The sequence below is a fragment of the Peromyscus maniculatus genome, chromosome 13 (assembly GCF_049852395.1).
Source record: "Peromyscus maniculatus bairdii isolate BWxNUB_F1_BW_parent chromosome 13, HU_Pman_BW_mat_3.1, whole genome shotgun sequence".
NCBI lineage: Eukaryota > Metazoa > Chordata > Mammalia > Rodentia > Cricetidae > Peromyscus > Peromyscus maniculatus.
In genome coordinates, this window is record NC_134864.1 from 5,163,213 (window position 1) to 5,181,816 (window position 18,604).

Below are 18,604 nucleotides of genomic sequence, written 5' to 3' on the forward strand. Positions count from 1 at the left end.
AACCCAAGGCCTTTTGTATGCTTAGCCAGTGCCCCGTCACTGAGCTTCACACTTCTTATATTTTATATAGCGGTTCTTATGAAGCTTTAATTGGATCAAATGAACTAACATGTATACATTTCCAGCTTCATTCTTTTCTGTGTATGTATATGCATGTGTGTGAATGAGCATGTTTATGTAGATGAAGAGTGTACATAGAGAGCAGAGGTCAACATGGACGGTCTTTTCCCTTTGCACTACAGCTTTTTATTTTTATTTTTTTGGGACAGGTTCTCTCATTGAATCTGGAACTCTTTGGTGGAATAGACAGGCTGGCCAATAAGGCAGCTTCTCCACTTCTTCCATCCTTCTGTGTCCACCTCTCCTGAGTTGGGATTGCAGGCAGTTGTCACCACACCTGTCCATTTTAAACACAGGTGACTGGGGTCTGAACTCATGCCTTGCACTTCCCTTCAAGTTCTTTCCCCACTGAGCCATATCCCAGCAGACAGAACCCGACTTTTGAGAGTCTAATGGGAAATAGTTTCTTGAAGGTCTTTCATCTGTGGTTGGTTTACTCCTTTGAAGAGTGTTTTTCTGTCTTTAGTTTGTCTTTTGGGCATTGAACCACATCTCTGTCAAGAAGAAATTGAAAGGAAACAAAGACCAGTAGTTTTACCAGTAGTAGTTGTGAGTACTCCTGCTACTTCCTTTGGAGAAATGGGGGATTCTGGGACTGATGCAAAAAATTATATAAGATAACCCTGGAACACTGGCACAAAATAGAAAATAAGCTGCTAAAAAGACTTATTAATAGGGGCATATCCAAAGAGCTCAGCAGGAGCCATTTGAAAGATGAGCGAGTGGGAGCATTGTTAAAGGTTGTTTAACTGAATTTAAATATATCAAGAAGTAAGTAATTGTTACTGTTGGATATTATTTTGAAAATAAGAGACAAGTTTTTTCTTTCTTCCTTTCCTGTGTAAACTGTAACATTGAGTCATTGTACTAAATAGTGTAAGAGATGCGTTTCTCTTTGAAAAAATGCTACAAGAAAAGCGAAGGTGTGATAGAATAGAACCACACGGCAACAACTGTAGTGAAGTGAGGTATCTAAGCATGGATCACCCGTACATGCTAGCAGTTCAGAAAACCAAGTAGGCATTGTGTGTATCATGATAGAATAATATACCACCATAGGGGAGGAATTGCCAAAACAATACAACACATCTTATCAGGTTATATCCACTTGCCGATGAAGTAAGACCAGCAAATTTAGACTTCAAAAAAAAATCTTTTTGTGGTAATTTACATGTAAAGCAATAGGCCAAAAAATTTGATCAAAGTAGCATCAAAGGCTTAGTGGCATGGTTCAGAGAGCCAGGTTGGCCATGGATTGCTTATTTTGAGCTTGAGTGATTGGTACATTTGAATTTGTTTTGTCTTAATACTTCCTTATATGTTGAGAATTGTCTTCTGTTTTAAACAGGATGAGAAGATAAAAACACTGAAAAAGATCTGTTCTCACTGTACTTGACCACTGTCAGTTTGTTTCCTTACTTTTCAGTGTTTCCTTAATATTTCCAGCATTACTTCTGTATGTAAACATGTTTTATGTTTACTATGCATGTGCCATTTTTGAATACTAGACAAATATTTATTCTGTTTAACTGGTCTTCATGTTAATTTTTAATGCATAACTGTTTAGAGGATATATTTTAAGATATCTGTTGAATTTTCCTTTAGAGCATGCCAGGTGAATTAAAGTAACTTGGTCTGTTTCAGCCTTGGTATCTGTTACTGTACAGAACTTTGGGTAGCCCCAAACTATCAGCTGTGTAATAAGAATCAACCAACCAACCTATCTACTTTTCCTTCATTCTGTGTGTGTGGTTTTATTTATTTATTTATTTTTTTTGGACAGGATTTCTCTGTGTAGTCCTGACTGCTCTGTAATTTGATATGTAGATCAGGCTGGCCTTGAATTTACAGAGATCTCCTTCCTTGGCCTTTCAGGTGCTGGGATTAAAGGCCTGTGCCACCATGACTAGCTAGTAGGAGCTTATTTTTTCTAATTTTGCTGATTATCCTCTTCAAGCCCTGAATCTTTCTCGTTTCATAACATTATTTTGGGCTGGGGAACAGCTCAGTTAAAGAAACCTACTTAGCTGTTGGTGTTAACACAGCTCTGGGTTTGACCCAGTCACTGCCTGAAACTGGGCCTACTTGCAGACCTGCATTTAGGAGGTGAAGGCAGGAAGATTGGAAGTTCAGTGTCATCCTTGGCCACATAGTGGTGAGTTCAAGCCAGCCTGAGCTGTGTGAGACATTGTCTCAAAAACAAACAGAAAACCAAAAAAACCAAACCTCAAACAGTTATTATTTTGGTAGTACTGAGATTCAAACCTTGGAGCTATGCTAATCTCTCAAGAGACATTTTTAAATTACTTTTTATTTTAAGTTTCTGTATTTAGCCTTCTCTTTTATGTTCCATATCTTATTAAATATTTTAGCTATTACCAAGTAGCCAGAGAGCTTTTAAATACTTAGCCATATCAAAATCATTCTTGGAAGTGGCTATTGCAATTTATAATTCTTACCCCCTCTGTATCTCTCTTTTCAGTCTTGGCTGTCAGTCAGAAAGTACAAGAACAGTTTCATTCATTCATACACCTTATAATCCTTTAAGAAATATTTTTAATTTTGTGTATGTGTACATGAGTACATGCTTTGGATCTTCTGGAGCTTGTTACAGGCCCTTGTGAGCTGCTTCATGTAGGTGTTGGGAACCAAACTCAAGTACTTGGCTTGGCATGAGCAGTGTGTACTCTTAACCACTGAAATCTCTCTCTAAAAAAAGTGTCATATCCCCCCCACACACACCCCCCACACCCCCCGGCCTTGAATTTAGAGATCCAGCTATCTCTACCTCCAGAGTACTGGGATTAAAGGCGTGTGCCACCCTTCCCAGCTTACTCCAAAAATTAAAAAAAAAAAATTGTGTGTGCGCGCACATGTGGGGTTTGGCACATGCAGAGGTCAGAGGACAGTTTCAGAGTTGGTTCTCTTTTCACCTTTATGTGAGTTCCAGAGATTGAGTGCGTGTCTGCATACTTGCTCAAATGTCCTTACCTGCTGAGCCATTTTGCTGGCCTGTGACTTGAGATCTTTGAGCCCTGTTTGAGTGTTTCTATTGTTTCACACCCTCACCGATACTTGTTATTAAACTTAGTAATTTTTTGTGTGTCTAATGGTCCCTGGTTTTGTATTTTGGTAAAAAACATATCTTCTTTCCAAATGTGAAGCTTCTTAGAGGTAACCATGGCATGTTTCAGGTGTTGGAATTGCCGAGTTATCACTAACTGTCCAGCTGGCACTGAGTGAACTTCTCAGTGTGCTGTGGCAGAGGCTTGTATTAAACACAAACATCTTTGTGGCTTAAGATAGTGAAGTTTTTGCTTCTCTTAAGAACAGCAGTGATATTTTATGCTGTATTATATAAAAAGTATATAGTGTCAGAATATCTGTCTCTTCATCTTGTATTCTATTCTCTCTTTGTCCTGTTTTAGGCTCCGTGCTCTGTCCAGTGGTGGGAGCATCACATCCCCTCCTCTTTCTCCGGCCCTGCCCAAGTATAAATTAGCAGATTATCGTTATGGCAGAGAAGAAATGTTAGCACTTTTCCTTAAAGACTACAAGGTAAGAAAACACAAAAAGTGGTGAGAATTGTAGACGAGACAAGTATGGACAGTGATACCTGTCTGTGTCTGAAGGACTCCTGCTTCTTTCCATCTTACCCCTGTCCTGCATTGAAACACACAGTGCCTCATAGTGATTGAGGGATGCACTGTCCTTAGAGAAGACCCATGATGTCATTATGGGAACAGGTGACTTTGTGGCAGCAGACTAGTCAGCACTGTGGATGTCTCCTCTCTCCCTTTTTCCCTTGCTTCCCAAGCACAGTCCAGGATTGAGGAAGGACCAGCTGTCCTCTTCCTGCCCTCCTTAAATAGAAAGGTTAGTGGAGAGAAATCTTGAAATTTAACACTTGCTTCACTTCAAAAAGGACCAAGATGAAACAGTGTAGGGTTTTCTTATTTGTCCAGGGAAGAGAGTATCTTTTGTTTTTCTCAATATACTTTGTGTTTTTAATTTATTAATGGATGGGGAATCCAAACTTTAGTTGCTAAGGACAGACATAATTGCTTTGAAATTTCCTTAGCATCTGCTTTAAGTGAAATGTGGAGATTTTTATTTCTCCATTCTGTACTTTGGAATACCAGGCTTACTAACAATCAAGTTCAAAGGAAGTGGTTTCATGGGTGGAGACAGTGAGTGACTGGAGTATTTTATTTTATTTTTTGAGACAGGGTCTTACTATATAGACTTGGATAGCCTAAAGGTTATCCCTGTGTAGATCAGGCTGACCTGAAACTCAGAGATCTGCCTGCCTCTGCCTCCCTCTTTTAAGATTAAAGGCATGTACCATCATGCCTGGCTGTGACTAGAGTTTTTATGTAAGTACTGCATAATAGAAGTTAATTGTGATTGAATAAGCTTTAATGTATTTATAATAATCATTGCTAGAAATTAGTGTCTTGTGTTTATCTTCTTGTAGTTGGAGAAATAACAATCTTATGGCCTTGTGTTTCTCACACAGATACCTTTTGACCTTCTGGAGAAAGAATTCCTGCCTATCCTACAGGAGGAGCCCCTGCCACCATTGGCTCTAGTACCCTTTACAGAAGAAGAACAGGTTTGTACTTAGCTCTGAGCCTCAGGTCCAACTCTTGTTTCTCTTGCTACGGTATGGATCTGGAAAGTCATCGTTAAGGATACCCTAAGGATTGCTCTACATCAGCACAGGTTAAACATCCTTACTGATGCTTGCCACGTTCAGGGCTTTGAGTTGCCAAGGTTTTGCTTTAGATTCTGAAGCTGTTGAGTATTATTGCAGAGGTCAGGAAATCTTCCTAGGTTTTTTTTTTAATTAAAAAATTGTTTAATTTTTATGTGTATACGAGTGTTTTGCCTTTCATGTATGTCTGTGTACCACATGTGTGCCTGGACCCCACAGAGGCCATAAGAGTACTTCAGAGTTACAGATGGTTGTGAACCACCATGTTGATACTGAGAATTAGACCCTTGTCTTCTGGAAGAAGAGCCAGTGCTCTGAACTGCTAACCTGTCTCTGCATCCCTGTTTGTATATTTTTAAGGACAATGGGAACTATCCCTTATAAAATATTCAAGTTGAGGGGAGATGTCATCATCCCTCAAGAAGGAAGGGAAGATCATTTTTTTTAGAAAAGCATACTTTTTCACAGGTGATTGCCTACCTGAATTCTTGCCAGTGAATTCATTTAACCACTAGAGAAAAAAATTGAAATCTTCAGCCTAGAACATACCTGAAACCTTTCTGTCAGCACTGGGCTCGGGTTGCCTTTTTATAGGTGTGGTGGTAATGTAAGAAAGGAAGATTTTTTTTGGATTAGATAGTGGCAGTTTTATGTAGTGACTTTAATTGTATATAGATGAAAGATTGATTTCAAGGAGTTCATAGATACTGCACTGCAATGGAGAAATGAGATTTTGGAAATCTGTATTTCATGTTAAATGAAGAATCTCAGCTTTTTTTTTTTTTTTTTTTTTTTTAAGGTATAGTGTCTCTTGTACCCCAGACTGGCTTTGAAATTGAAATGTAGCCAGGGAAGACCTTGAATTCTCGATCCTCCTGTTTTTACCTCTTGAGTGCTGGGATTATAGGCAATATGTCTGGTTTTATGCATTGCTGAGGATTATACTCAGGGCTTTGTGCATGATAAGCAAGTGTTCTACCAGCTGAGCTGTGTCTCCAGCCATTTGACTCTTTTTGAAAAATAGCTTTGAGACATAAATCCCCATCATAAAATTGACCTTTTAAAGTTTTGAGACAAGGTCTCATATAGCCTAGCCTAATGTGGCCTTGAACTCATGAGGATAACTTTGAACTTCTGATCCTGCCTCCACCTCTCAAGTGTTGGGATTATGGATATGCATCACCACTTTCAGTCAAGTCCATTATTTTGTGTGTGCAAATACACATGCATGTGTATATGTGGAGGCCAGAGAACAAACCCCATTGTCATTCCTCAGGTGCTGTGTACCTTCTTTTTGCTAATTAGGAATTTTTATTATTATTTTCCAATTGCACATATGGATGAATGCTTTGCATATTGACTATTCTGACCTCCCATTTCTCTACCACCTTGTCCATTCTATCCTCATCTCACAAATCTTGCTTAAATGTTCATGTTTGTGACCCGCTAAGATTAACCAGGGACACCTGTGTTTCCATGGGTTGGAGCTTGGCAGGCTAGAGGACACACAACTAAAGACAGTGATTTACCCCCTCTCCCAGAACCGATTAAAAACAGTAGTTCAGAGGTAAAGGATAGGGCCCTGTGAGCCGCTCCCCTTTACCCGATGATTGTTGGCAGAGCTGGCCTTGTGCGCCTAGTGCAGTGCTACAGCTGATACAAGTTAATGATTTAACGTTACGTTTGATTGTGTCCAGGGGATGGCAGTTCTTGGCCTTTCAGGCTATTATGCACCAGATAGCCCTTCTTCCTCAGTGTACATGAGTCTTAGAGTGACTGATATTAATGACTTGTTTAGGGCTGGGCCCATATCCACCCTTATTTTCTGCATTTTGGGTAGCTCCCACTCTGTTCTTTTGAGACAAGGTCACTTTGGATGGCAGCTGACCAAGTAGGTGGTACTAGCCCCCTGGCCAGTGAATCCCAGGAATCTTTCTCTCCCTTTGAAACTCCGGGATTCAAGTGTATGCCACTAAGCATGGCAGTGTTTTTTTTTTTTTTTTTAAACTTTAATATGTATTTTAATTTTTAAAAATTATGTGTACATGATTTTCATGCACACGTGTGCTCACAAGAAGAGTGCTTGTGCTTGTAGAGGCCAAAGGTCAGATCCCCAGAAGTTGGAGTTTTAGGTAGTTGTGAACCACCTAACATGGGTGTTCAAACCAAACCGAGTTTTTCTAAAAGATCAATACAGGTACTTAACCACTGAGCCATCTTTCCAACCCCAGCTTGATAGTTTTTATGTAGATTTTGGGGAATTGAACTCAGGTTCTAGTGTTTGGGCAAGCACTTTCTTTACCCACTGAGCTCTTTCTCTAGCCCCAGAGTTACTATTTTAATGAATATACACTTCAGTGGCATTTAGTGTGTTCGCTAGTTCTGTAGCTAGTATCAGTATCTAATCAAAGAACATTCTCATGGATCTATCCTCCCTCCTACCCTCCCTCTTACAGAGTCTTATTATGTAGTCCAGTTGACCTCAAACTCCTGATCCTATTATTCAGCTTTCCTAGTGGTAGGTTGTAGACGTGTTCTTATGTCTAGCAGGAGACTGTCTTAGAAGGTTGTATATTCTATATTGAAGGTAGTACAGTAATTTTTATTTTGTAAGTTTTTCTTTCCTTCACTGAATTTATTTAAACTTGAGAGAGATACAGAGAGAGTGTGTCTGTCTCACTAGCTCTCAACAGAGAACATTACATGTGGTACTTGTAGCTAGTCTAGATTGTTTGTTTCTACTCTAGTATGTTTTGAAGTCTAGGGAAAATGAATAGTTTTCCTTCCCAGTGTCTGTCGTAGGATAGGTGGATGCTGTGATGGTTTCTTTCATTGCAGGTTATGCTCTCTCTAGTGGTACTTTTCTGTTTTGGTGGTGTGTTGCTGGAGACTGAACCTAGGGCCTTATGCATGGTAGGCAAGCACTCTGATCATGCTGCTCCTGCTGTGATCATTGTTGTTGTAGCAGAATAACCTGTAATAGGGAAATCACTGGGTTTTAGTTCTTTGCAGGTTTTTAAAGTTTTTTTTTTTTTTTGATATTGTCCAATAAGTTTCCATAGCTGTTGAAATCATTGTGCACTCTCACATTGTGCACAAGTGTGTATATGTATGTGTTTGACAGTTGTTTCTCTCATTTTGGTATAAGGTTGGCTATAGGTTTGTTGTACATAGTCTTGTATTTTGAGGTATGCTCCATCTATTTTTAAGGTCTCTAGGACTTTTATTTTGAAGGCATGTTGAACTTTGCTAAATATCCTTCTGCATTGATTGAGATGTGATTGCTGTTCTTACGTTTCTTTATGTGCTATATTACAGTTAATAGTTGTTGAATCAACCTTGCATCTCTGTGGTGAAGCCTACTTGGTATTGATATATAGTCTTCTTAATGTGTTCCTGAATTCAGCTTCCTATACTTTGCTGACATTTTTTTGCATTATTTAAAAAAATATACATATTTACATATTTTATTAATGAGCAAGAAATCAAGTGGCTTAAATATAAAAATTTACAGGCCTGGGGAGATGGCTCAGTGGGGACAGTGATTCTCCAGCCCCCACGTAAAAGTTGTATGCAGTGGCACATGCCTATAATTGGAGCTTTGGGAGGCGTAAACAAGAAGATCCTGGGGACTTGCTGGCCAGCCACTTTAGCCTAAATGACAATCTCTGGGTTCAGTGAGAGATCTTGTCTTCAAAAAAAAAAAAAGAGTTGGGGGTAGGAAGGAGAGCTGGTTCAGTTGGTTAAGAGTGCTTCCCACAGCAAGCAATAGGATCTGAGTTTGGATCCTAGTCGCCATGCATGAGCTGTGCATGGCTATGCATACTATATTCCAGTGATTCTGAGGGCAGAGATAGGCACATCACTGGGGCTTGCTGACCGAAAGCTTATCTCCAGGTTCAGTGGGGGGACTGTCTCAAGGAGTAAGTGAAAGATGATAGGACATGATGTCTTTGTCTAGCCTATACACAAGTATGTACCTGAACATCGGTGTATGCATACACCACACATACACAGTACTTGTATTTATACATGTGTGCAGTCATTTATTCCCCCCCCCATCCCCGTAGTAAAAAGAGAAAAGGAAATAAAAACGTTGACCTGGCTTCTATGTGGGTGCACGCGCTTTACTCCCTACATACACACTCACATGTGCACACATGCATGTCTACTCATGTAATAATAATGGATCAGAAAGATGGCTCATTGGTAAAAGCTCTTGCTCTGCAAGCCTGTAACCTGAGTTTGAGTCCTAGAACATATGTTAAAAACATCCAGCTGCATGCGTCTGTAATCTCAGTTTTCCTAAGGCAGCATAGGAGGAAGAGACAGGAGAACCATGGAGAAGCTCTCAGGCTGGCTACTCTGGAGTAGGAAGCACAACAAAACCATGAGGGCCAGGGAGATGAGTCTGGATAAAGGGACCTGCTGCCAGAACTGATGGCCCAGGTTTGGTCCCTGGGACCCACATGGTGGAAGGAAAGAAGTGACTCCTAGAGTTGTCTTCTGCCCTGTAGGTGTTGGTGATGGCACAGGTATACCTTCCATACACACACAAAATAACTAAAATAATAATAATAATAATAATAATAATAGGTGTAATAAAATAAGAGGGAACCTGTCCTAACAAGGTGGAATGCAAGAATTGACTCCCTTTGACCTCCACACATGCACCATAGCACATACCTTTCCTGACTCACCAAATAGAGATAAATAGTAAAAACATAAATCTGTAAGAGATGCTTAAAAATTAAAAAAATGTACAAAACAGTATATAGTAATAATATAATAATAGAAAACTCTTCAATCGTCCTCCCCCACTCCCCCGGGTATATGTAGCTCTGTATGTGTTTTTGGACTAGGTCTCTATATTGCCCAGGTTGGTCTCAAACTTGTGGACTCAAATGAGTTTTCTCCCTGTGCAGGGATTACATGTGGGCATTACTGTGCACAGTTCTTTTATTTTTTTTCCAAGTAAACATGTATTTTCCTTTTTATGCAAATGGTACTATGCATCACACATCATTCTGCCTTTTTAACAAAAGCTGTTTTTATTGAAATAATTTGCACATCGAGGAAAAAAGTTTCTGTTTGAGTTTGCTGTCCATGGTGGTGAAATTGCAGGTTCTTACCATTCATATTTCTCTTTGTTGTCTCTGAATTTTTCTTTTATACTACTAGTCTTTCCTGTACTGGTTTATAGTATTAGTATGCACTCCTTATATTTTCAGGTCTGTTAGATAGTTGCCCTTGATAAGTTTTTGAAAATTCTTACTACATTTGTGATTTTAAGTATAGCTTAAGTTCTGGGCAGTGAGCCTAGGGCCTTCAGTGTGCTAGCTGAGCCCTTTACCACTAAGCTGTGTCCAGCCCTGTGCACTAATTTTTATATTCCTTATGTAGCTTACTGGCATTATTTTGTGAACTTTCATGTTGGGGGGGGCGGTATTTGTAATTATAATTTTTTTTTTTTTTTTTTTTTTTTTGAGAAAGGGTTTCTTTGTGTAGCTTTGGAGCCTGTCCTGGAACTCACTCTGTAGACCAGGCTGGTCTCAAATTCACAGAGATCTACCTGCCTCTGCCTCCTGAGTGCTGGGATTAAGGGCGTTCGACACCACCGCCCAGTGACTTTTTTTTTCTTAAAACAATTTTGAGATTTCTAGAGATAACACTGGCCAGAAAAGCTTTTAAAAAATATACTGGACTTTGAATCAAAAGAATGAGTTGGGGAATATCCCATTAAATTCATTCATCCCTCCCTCCCTTCTTTCCTCCTTCTTTCTTTCTTTCTTTCTTTCTTTCTTTCTTTCTTTCTTTCTTTCTTTCTTTCTTTCTTTCTTTCTTTCTTTCTTTCTTTCTTTCTTTCTTTCTTTCTTTCTTTCTTTCTTTCTTTCTTTCCTTCCTCCCTCCCTCCCTCCCTCCCTCCCTCCCTCCCTCCCTCCCTCCCTCCTCCCTCCCTCTCTCTCTCTCTTTCTTTCTTTCTTTTTCTTTTTTTTTTTTTTTTTTGAAACAGGGTTTCTCTCTGTAGTCCATGCTGCCCTGGAGCTTACAATGCTGGCCTCAGACTCAGAGATCCACCCGCCTCTGCCTCCTGAGTGCTGGGATTAAAGCCGTGTGCCACTACTCTCTGCCCCAAAACATTTCTTAAGGAATGAGAATGCCGTAATTGGGTACATGAATCATTGGGAAAAATTAAAATTATTCAACAAATACTGTTGATTAGCAACAGTGAACCAGTTACTGGAAATGATTGAATGTTGTTGTTTTTGTTTTTTTGAGACAGGGTTTCTCTGTGTAGCTTTGGTACCTGTCCTAGATCTTGCTCTGTAGACCAGGTTGGCCTTGAACTCACAGAGATCAGCCTACCTCTGCCTCCTGAGTGCTGGGATTAAAGGCGTTCACCACCACCACCGCCTGGCAAATGTTGACTTTTTTTGAAATATGATTTAAATTAATAAATAATGTCTCATCCTTTAGAACATAGCGGAGAAGACTTCCAAGACTCTGCTATTTAAATTAGCCATTATTGATTAATGTTTAGGTAGCTTGCATGTTTTGTTTTTATAAACAGAACAGTACTACATTTTGTGATCTATTTACTTACAGTATTTTTTTTTTTTTGAGCTGAGGCTCGAACCCAGGGCCTTGCACTTGCTTGGCAAGTGCTTTACCACTGAGCTAAATCCCCAACCCACTTACAGTATTTTTTACATATATAAGTAGTAGCATTTTTGTGTTAAAAAGGTATGAGCATATAAATATATGTTGAGAATTTGCCTTTTAAAGAGATTAAACTTGTATAGACGTTAGCAGTAATATTCCTCTATTCTTATACATGATACATTTAGCTTTATACATGTGTTGCATGGGATCCTGGTATACAAGATCCTGATCTTTCTTTTTAGAAAATATTATTTTAATTATATGTGTGTTTTGCTTGCATGTATATCTGTGCATCATGTGTATGCCTAGTGCCTACAGAGGTCAAAAGAGGATACCTGATCCCTTGAAACTGGTGGTGAGCTGCCATGTGGGTTCTGGTACCTGAACCCAGGTCCTCTGCCAAGAGCAGCCTGTGCTCTTAACCTCAGAGCATCTTTCCAGCCTTGACACCCCCCCCCCCTTTCCTCTTAAGTATTGCAATATATTAATTGAGATTTTGGGACTTCATAGACTTGTTTAATTTTAATAATGCCAAGAGGCATATTTAGTAGTCTACTGATTATTTAGTAGTCTACTGATTACTTTTTTAAAAAGGTAAGTTAATATGTATGTTTATTAAATTTTACTAAAATGTAGCTTGAAATTGATGGTTTTTGAGTTAGGCATTTCCTCTTAACTTCTGGCTTCACTTTTACTTTAGATTTTCAGTTTTGATGTCACTTGACTACATTATCAAAGAAAACTTTGTTTACATGGATAGTTTCTAAAAGTTAATTGGACAAATCACAGTGAACAAAATTAAGAGAAAGATAAGCAGTGAGGAGAAAATGGTGCCCATATTAAATTCAATAATGAAAACAGAATTTTAATCAATTGCATGTTCTTTAAAAGAGGGTAGTATAGATGTCATTTTAATTGAAGTGTTGGAATGTAAGAACACTGAGGACTAAAGTAGAATTGAATTTCAGAACTTTTTTTTGCCTACACACTTAACTTTTGTTTTGGATGGTCTTGGGACTTGGACCCAGGACTTATGCATCGTGGCCAAATACTGTATCACCATGTTCCCAGGTTTTTTTTTTTTTTTGGAGATAGGATCTTACCAAGTTGGTCAAACTGACCTGAAACTTAAAGCAGCCTATGCAGGCCCCAACCTGGGGATTCTTCTGTCCTAGCCTCCTGAGTTCTGGGATTACAGGCATGTACTACCTCACCCAGCCTAAAGTTCACATCTTACTCCCTTGCCAGATGGGCTGGTGACTTCATCCATATCTAAGATTCATTTCTTCCTTGTGTCATACCCATGCACATCTGTGCAAATGGGTACTAGGTTCTAGGTGTGCAAGATCACTTAATCTGTTGCAGTATTTTTGTTTAAACCCCCTTGCAAAACTTTCTGTTAAATGTCCAGGATTTTCTGTTTTATAGTTCATTTAAAGACTTCTAATATTTCTTGTTAGTTTTCCTAAGCCTCCTTTATTTAATGTATTTGGGTGTATCAATAGATGTCTTTTTAACTCCCTGTCCTCCCCCTTTCTCCCGGGGATACCCACTTCCTACTCTAATTGTACTTGATTATATTCTAGATTGGCTCTGGGTGCAAGTGCAGGTTTGTACCTATGTGATTGTGATCACATGCACACTCACACATACCCAAGCATGTATTAATCACATGATTGACGGTGCACGCACGCACGCACGCACGCACGCACGCACGCATGAACCCACCCACATGTCAGGTGATTGTCCTCCTACAGATTTTTACTTGACCCTTTCCCATTTATTACTGACTTCTGTCACTCTAGCAAATACTACTTGGAGTTGCTACTCCACATTGTTGAGTACAATGAGACAAAAAGGGTATCTTTCCTTTTTATCCCTTTGCTTCAGACAGTCTTTTCTCCTCTTAAAAGTTGAAGAGATTTAATTACCATTTAAAAAAACGAAATGTAATCACTTCATTATAATGAACTCACAGAAACATCACACCATTAGATTATGATAGCCACACAGACAGACACTTGCCCATTCCCATGCTCCATGCATCTCAGTGAATTTCTGTACTATTAGAATGGTCACTCTTAAAAGTACCAATTGAACCTAGCCTCCTTTTACAAAACTTTTTCTGCTGCCTGTTTATTTTGTCTGGATCTGGATATGTAGAGCACATTTAGTTTGTTTTCTTGTATAATATTTCCTCAATAAATCTACCTTTGTGTAAGGCATTGGTGTCAACTTTGCTGACCTGAAAGGTCAATTTGAAATTTTCTCAAGGCTAGCCTGGTCTATATAGCAAATTCTAGGGCAGCCAGGACTACCTAGTGAGACTCTGTCTCAAAGACAGAAAGTAAGAAATTGTTAGGTAACTAGATTTGAATGATCTTTGTATGCCATGAAGATATAGTTTCCCATTGCTTATAGTAATTAGATACCATTGCGTTTTCTAGGTGTAGTGGGAGGTGGGGAGAAAGAATATGTAGTTTTGTGTGTTTTATCCATTTTCTTTTATTTTTTCTTTATTTTTATTTTTATTTTTTGGCAGAGAAACTTTTCCATGTCTGTAAATAGTGCTGCTGTCCTGCGATTGACAGGACGAGGAGGAGGAGGAGGAGGCACAGTGGTGGGGGCTCCTAGAGGTCGAAGTTCTTCACGAGGGCGAGGTGAGCTATGGGAAACTCATGACCATGAACGAGGAGGAGGAGGAGGAGGAGGAGGAGGAGACGGCGGTGGCGGCGGTTAGGGAAATCACTAAAGACTTGAATGCCTAATGGAAAATCAAACCAACTGCAAATGCCTGAACATTTATTTCCTGCACCATTTCTGAAATGCCTCCTCTATAGCCCCTGCTTTGGAGAGGAATATGTTTCTAACTGTATAGGTTGAAGCAGGAGGGAGTCTACACAATCCTAGTTAATTTCTAAAGAGTAATAATTGTTCACAGTCTTCATCCCTGGAGCTTTGCATTGTGGGAACTAGAGCATCCTGAAGGGTTTTGGTTGCTGGAGCTACACTGAAGTCCCCGCAATACAGCATTTCTTTTACAAGGGCCTTGTGCAGATATTACCATAGCCAGGAGGAATTTAGTGAGAAGCACCTCAATGCCCTTTAGGGGCTAGACCTCTTAGTGGGCAGAGCAAAATATAATTAGACAGCGTCCACTGGCACACTATGTAGTTTTATGAATTCATGCCTTTTTCTTAGAAAGTTTCTGAGATTCGTTATTTCCTATTTTGCATTCATTGGTTTTCTGTAAAATCCTTCTTGATGTTTCTAGTACCCTCCTTCAGCATGAAGCCCTATGTGGGTTGATTCAGAACATTAGTCCAAACATGTAATTTTTCTCCAGGAGATGCTTTAGAAATAGACTTGGGTGTCAGCAGTGGCCAAGGCCTTGCTTCCACTTTATGTGTGGGCACAATTATGGGTGTGGAGTACCTACATTTTTTTTTCAATTTTATTTCAAAATATTTTGAACATTTTGTATTCTTTGTGAATAACTTATATACATTTTGTTAATGGAGAATGTATTGTTTCATTTAGAATGTGACTTCCATGCATGTTTGTGAACAATGAAGAGGCTAAAACTTGTTTGTTTTTTTGCCCCTAGGTACAATTTTTTTTTTCCTTCCTTTGTATTTGTCTTGGTCTGGAACAGTAGTTTTTCATCTGAGTGTTGCTGTAGACTCGTCTATAGAACTCAGTCAGTAACTGCAGTGCCACAGACAGTGAGGTGGTGAGAGCTAGGCTTGTCTGCTTCACAAGTCGTGCCCAAGTCATCGTTGTCTGGATCTGTGCATGGTGGCGAATGGTGATGTTGGGAGGTGGAGCTGATTGGCTATAGTTCTGGCCTCCCCTTGGGCATTTCCCATGCTTTCCTCCTGTGGGAGGCAGTGAGAAGGTTTCATTCTGGCAGCTTTCCCTCCTGTACTCCTCAGGTCAAGCCAGAGAACAATTCTCTTAATCGGAGTACAGACCACACACCCTCCACCTGGTCTCTGTAGGCCTTAGAAAAACCTCACACACTAAGAAGGGAGCAGAACCTGGGTGTGGTAACACGCCTGGAATCCCAGCACTTGGGGGGTGTTGTCAGGAGGGTCAGGAGTTCAAGCCCAAATTTCAGCTACGTTGAGAATTTAAGGCTAGCCTGAGCTACATTAGGTACTCCTACAGCAACAACCCAAGAAATATAGTATGCCAAATCAACAAGTAGAAATAAGTGAAGGATTGATGAGCTTTCCTGTTTTTTTATTTGTTTGTTTCTTTGCAGTGAAAGTTTTTTGTAATCAGAGCCTATTCAAAATCCATATAAACTACATATGCTGTGACACACTAGTAAATTCACAAGCTAATGTTGAAGGGTGCAGAACTAGTGAAATGGATGCCCTCAGCTTTGTGAAAATCCTTGGAATGCTGTGGTCACAATGGTGTGCGATGCTTGTGTCTTTGTATTTTCACTTACTTTTAACTTTCTGGTTAAATAGTCATTATTGTGGCTTTTCTTTTGATTGTAGTAGCTCTTCCCAACTCAAGGAAAAAAAAAACTCATATGCAAATCTGCTGGCTTCTAGACTTCAAAATATCCTGACCTAGTAAATTTTAAGTGAGCAAATGGAAACAATGTAACATTGTTATCTTTTTTTTTTAATCTGTTGTGGATGATTAAAAAAATTAACAAACTGTCATCTGCACCATTAGCATTGTTAAAAGGAAGCATATTTTAATCCTTAAAAAGATTAGGATGAAATCTCAGGTAATAGGATAGTCTTAAAGTTGAAGAGGTTGGTCGCAGTATGTTTTCTTGCTTGTTCTTGTGTATAGGAACTATATTTGCAGATGATTTAAATGTGACATGTTGGAGCTCTAGAATCTGATCTCTTTCTAATAGTGCCTCGTTAGTAAAGCTTTAGTCACATGAGCAGGGCCAGGGCCAGTCACAACTGCAGAGAATATTTATGTTTTCATTGATTTTTTTTTTTTTTTTTAAAATCTATTTCAAGACTGAACTTCTTTTTCTTTTTCTTTCTCTTTTCTTTCTTTTTTTTTGTTTTTTTTTGAGACAGGGTTTCTCTGTGTAGCCTTGGCTGTCCTGGAACTCACTCTGTAGACCAGGCTGTCCTTGAACTCACAGAGATCTTCCTGCCTCTGCCTCCAGAGTGCTGGGATAAAAGGCGTGTGCCACCACCACCTGGTGAGAAAATTATTTTTTAAAATGCCCTGTATGTGTTTATGTCTCTGTGTGGTAATGTGTACTTGAGTACAGGTGCTCTCAGAGGCCAGAAGGCGGCACTGGCTCCCCTGTAGTTGTAATTACACAGTTGTGAGCCAGGCAGTGTGGATGCTAGGAGCAGACTTCAGTTCATTCATGAGCTGTTAACTCTTGGGCCATCTTTCCAGCACTGACAAAATTATTCTTGAAAATGAGAAGGGACTTTTTTTCTTCATCCTAAAATCATTATTATGGAAGAATATTCTTGTGTTAGAATAGTTTACGTTATTTTAGGATTTTAAATAAAATGAGTGTATATTCTGAATGTGGGCCAGAAGGGAAGCTACTTAAAGATCAGGTTGACTTTAGGTTGACTAAAGTGACTGATGAAACTGGAAGGTAACTTCTGAGATTGTTGTAGTTGAACACTTCTGTGGTTTTCACTTCTATCCTATAGAGGAAGTGGATACTTAGGCTAGTCAAGAGAATACTTTTTGTCCCTGAGATTACCCCTTACAGTTCTGTGCATTGTTTTAGTGGGTTGTAAGAGTCACAGAAGTACACCGGGGATCTGAGTCTGTTCCTGGTAGATTATGGTGAACAAGTAGAAGAAAGACATGGATGCTTGAAGTTATTTATATATGTTATATAAGTGAAGAATAATGCCTCATTCAAAATCTATTGTTTTGGGGTGGGGGGTGTATTTTTGGGACAGAGCATTTGACTAGCATTTGCAATTTGTTGGATTTGGTACCCAGCACCATACACAAAATAAATTTCCATCATTTCCTTCTGATCATTTTGCTCTATGGGAGAAATTAGACTAGGGACAGTTGCTAAGGTGTTTTTAGTTATAAATAGATCTCAGACTCCCGGGCCACTTCCAGTTTTTTGATCTGTGTAGGATACAGTTGCTATATTAATTGAGAAAACTGTACGGGATATATGAAGCTGAAAGTGCACCCTGCTTGCTGCTCACTTGGCCTGTGTGTATCCTTGACTGTTAGCTGTGCAGCAGTGTGGACAGATACTATATATATACACACATACGTTGTTCTTGAGTATGCTTTGCCATTCAGGAGCAAAAGTTTGGATTTCTATCAGTGCCTAATTCTATAGCTTCAGATTGTTTTATATCAGAATTTATTTAGCCAAACATTATTAGGTTCTTTCTAGTGTTTTGAAATTGAAGTGTTCATTTTCATACACTTATGTAGTCATACCATATTTAACAAAATTAAATGCCTCATTACGTGATTTCATTTTCATTGATGTGTGAGCATTATAATTTACAGAAGTTTAGATGGTTTAGGTTAATCACTCGGCTTGGCTTCTTAATACAATTAAGATACAATGATTATAAGATATATGATGCTAGTGGAATATTGTTTTACAGTAAATTTAAAATAAGTACACTTGAAAATATAGTAATAGTATATCTGCAATTTAGTAACATAGCTGTTCATTGTCACAGTCACATACTGTATACTACATGCTGTCACATACGCTGTGTTTTTATGTGACTGGCAGCACAGTGGATTTCTTTAGACCAGCATCACCACAAAATACTTGAGTAACGTAAGGAGTCTCTAGTTACTACAGAGTTTTCAGCTCTATTATAATGAGTGAACTGTACTTCTAGTAAGTAGCTACCACTGATTGGAACTATATGTAGTTCATGATGGTTTACATGCTTGTGAGGGCCTCTTTTTCCCTTTCCCCTTCTTCATTTCCTTTCCCTTTCTGTCCTTTCCGTCCTTTGCAGGCTTTTTGAGTCATTCTTGAAGTAGTGCAGGCTGGCTTTGAACTTTTGATCCTCTGCCTTGGCCCCCCCAAGTGCTAAGATTATAGGTATATTCCACCACACTTGACTCTGCAAAGATATTTCTACTGGGGAA

The 18,604-nt window shown here is 39.1% G+C and overlaps 1 protein-coding gene across 8 annotated transcripts in view; it reads left to right on the plus strand.

Annotated features, from left to right (window-relative positions):
- Positions 1–18,604, plus strand: part of Gigyf2 (GRB10 interacting GYF protein 2) — a 125,218-nt gene that overhangs the window by 30,907 nt on the left and 75,707 nt on the right. For all 8 annotated transcript variants that reach the window (XR_013043955.1, XR_013043956.1, XM_016002736.3 and 5 more), the window contains 3 exons: positions 3,549–3,678; positions 4,640–4,735; positions 14,043–14,160. Coding sequence is in view for 6 of the 8 variants with exons in the window: in XM_016002736.3 (XP_015858222.3) it covers positions 3,549–3,678; positions 4,640–4,735; positions 14,043–14,160 (344 nt within the window). In the remaining 2 variants the exon portion in view is untranslated. The remainder of the gene's footprint in view (positions 1–3,548; positions 3,679–4,639; positions 4,736–14,042; positions 14,161–18,604) is intronic.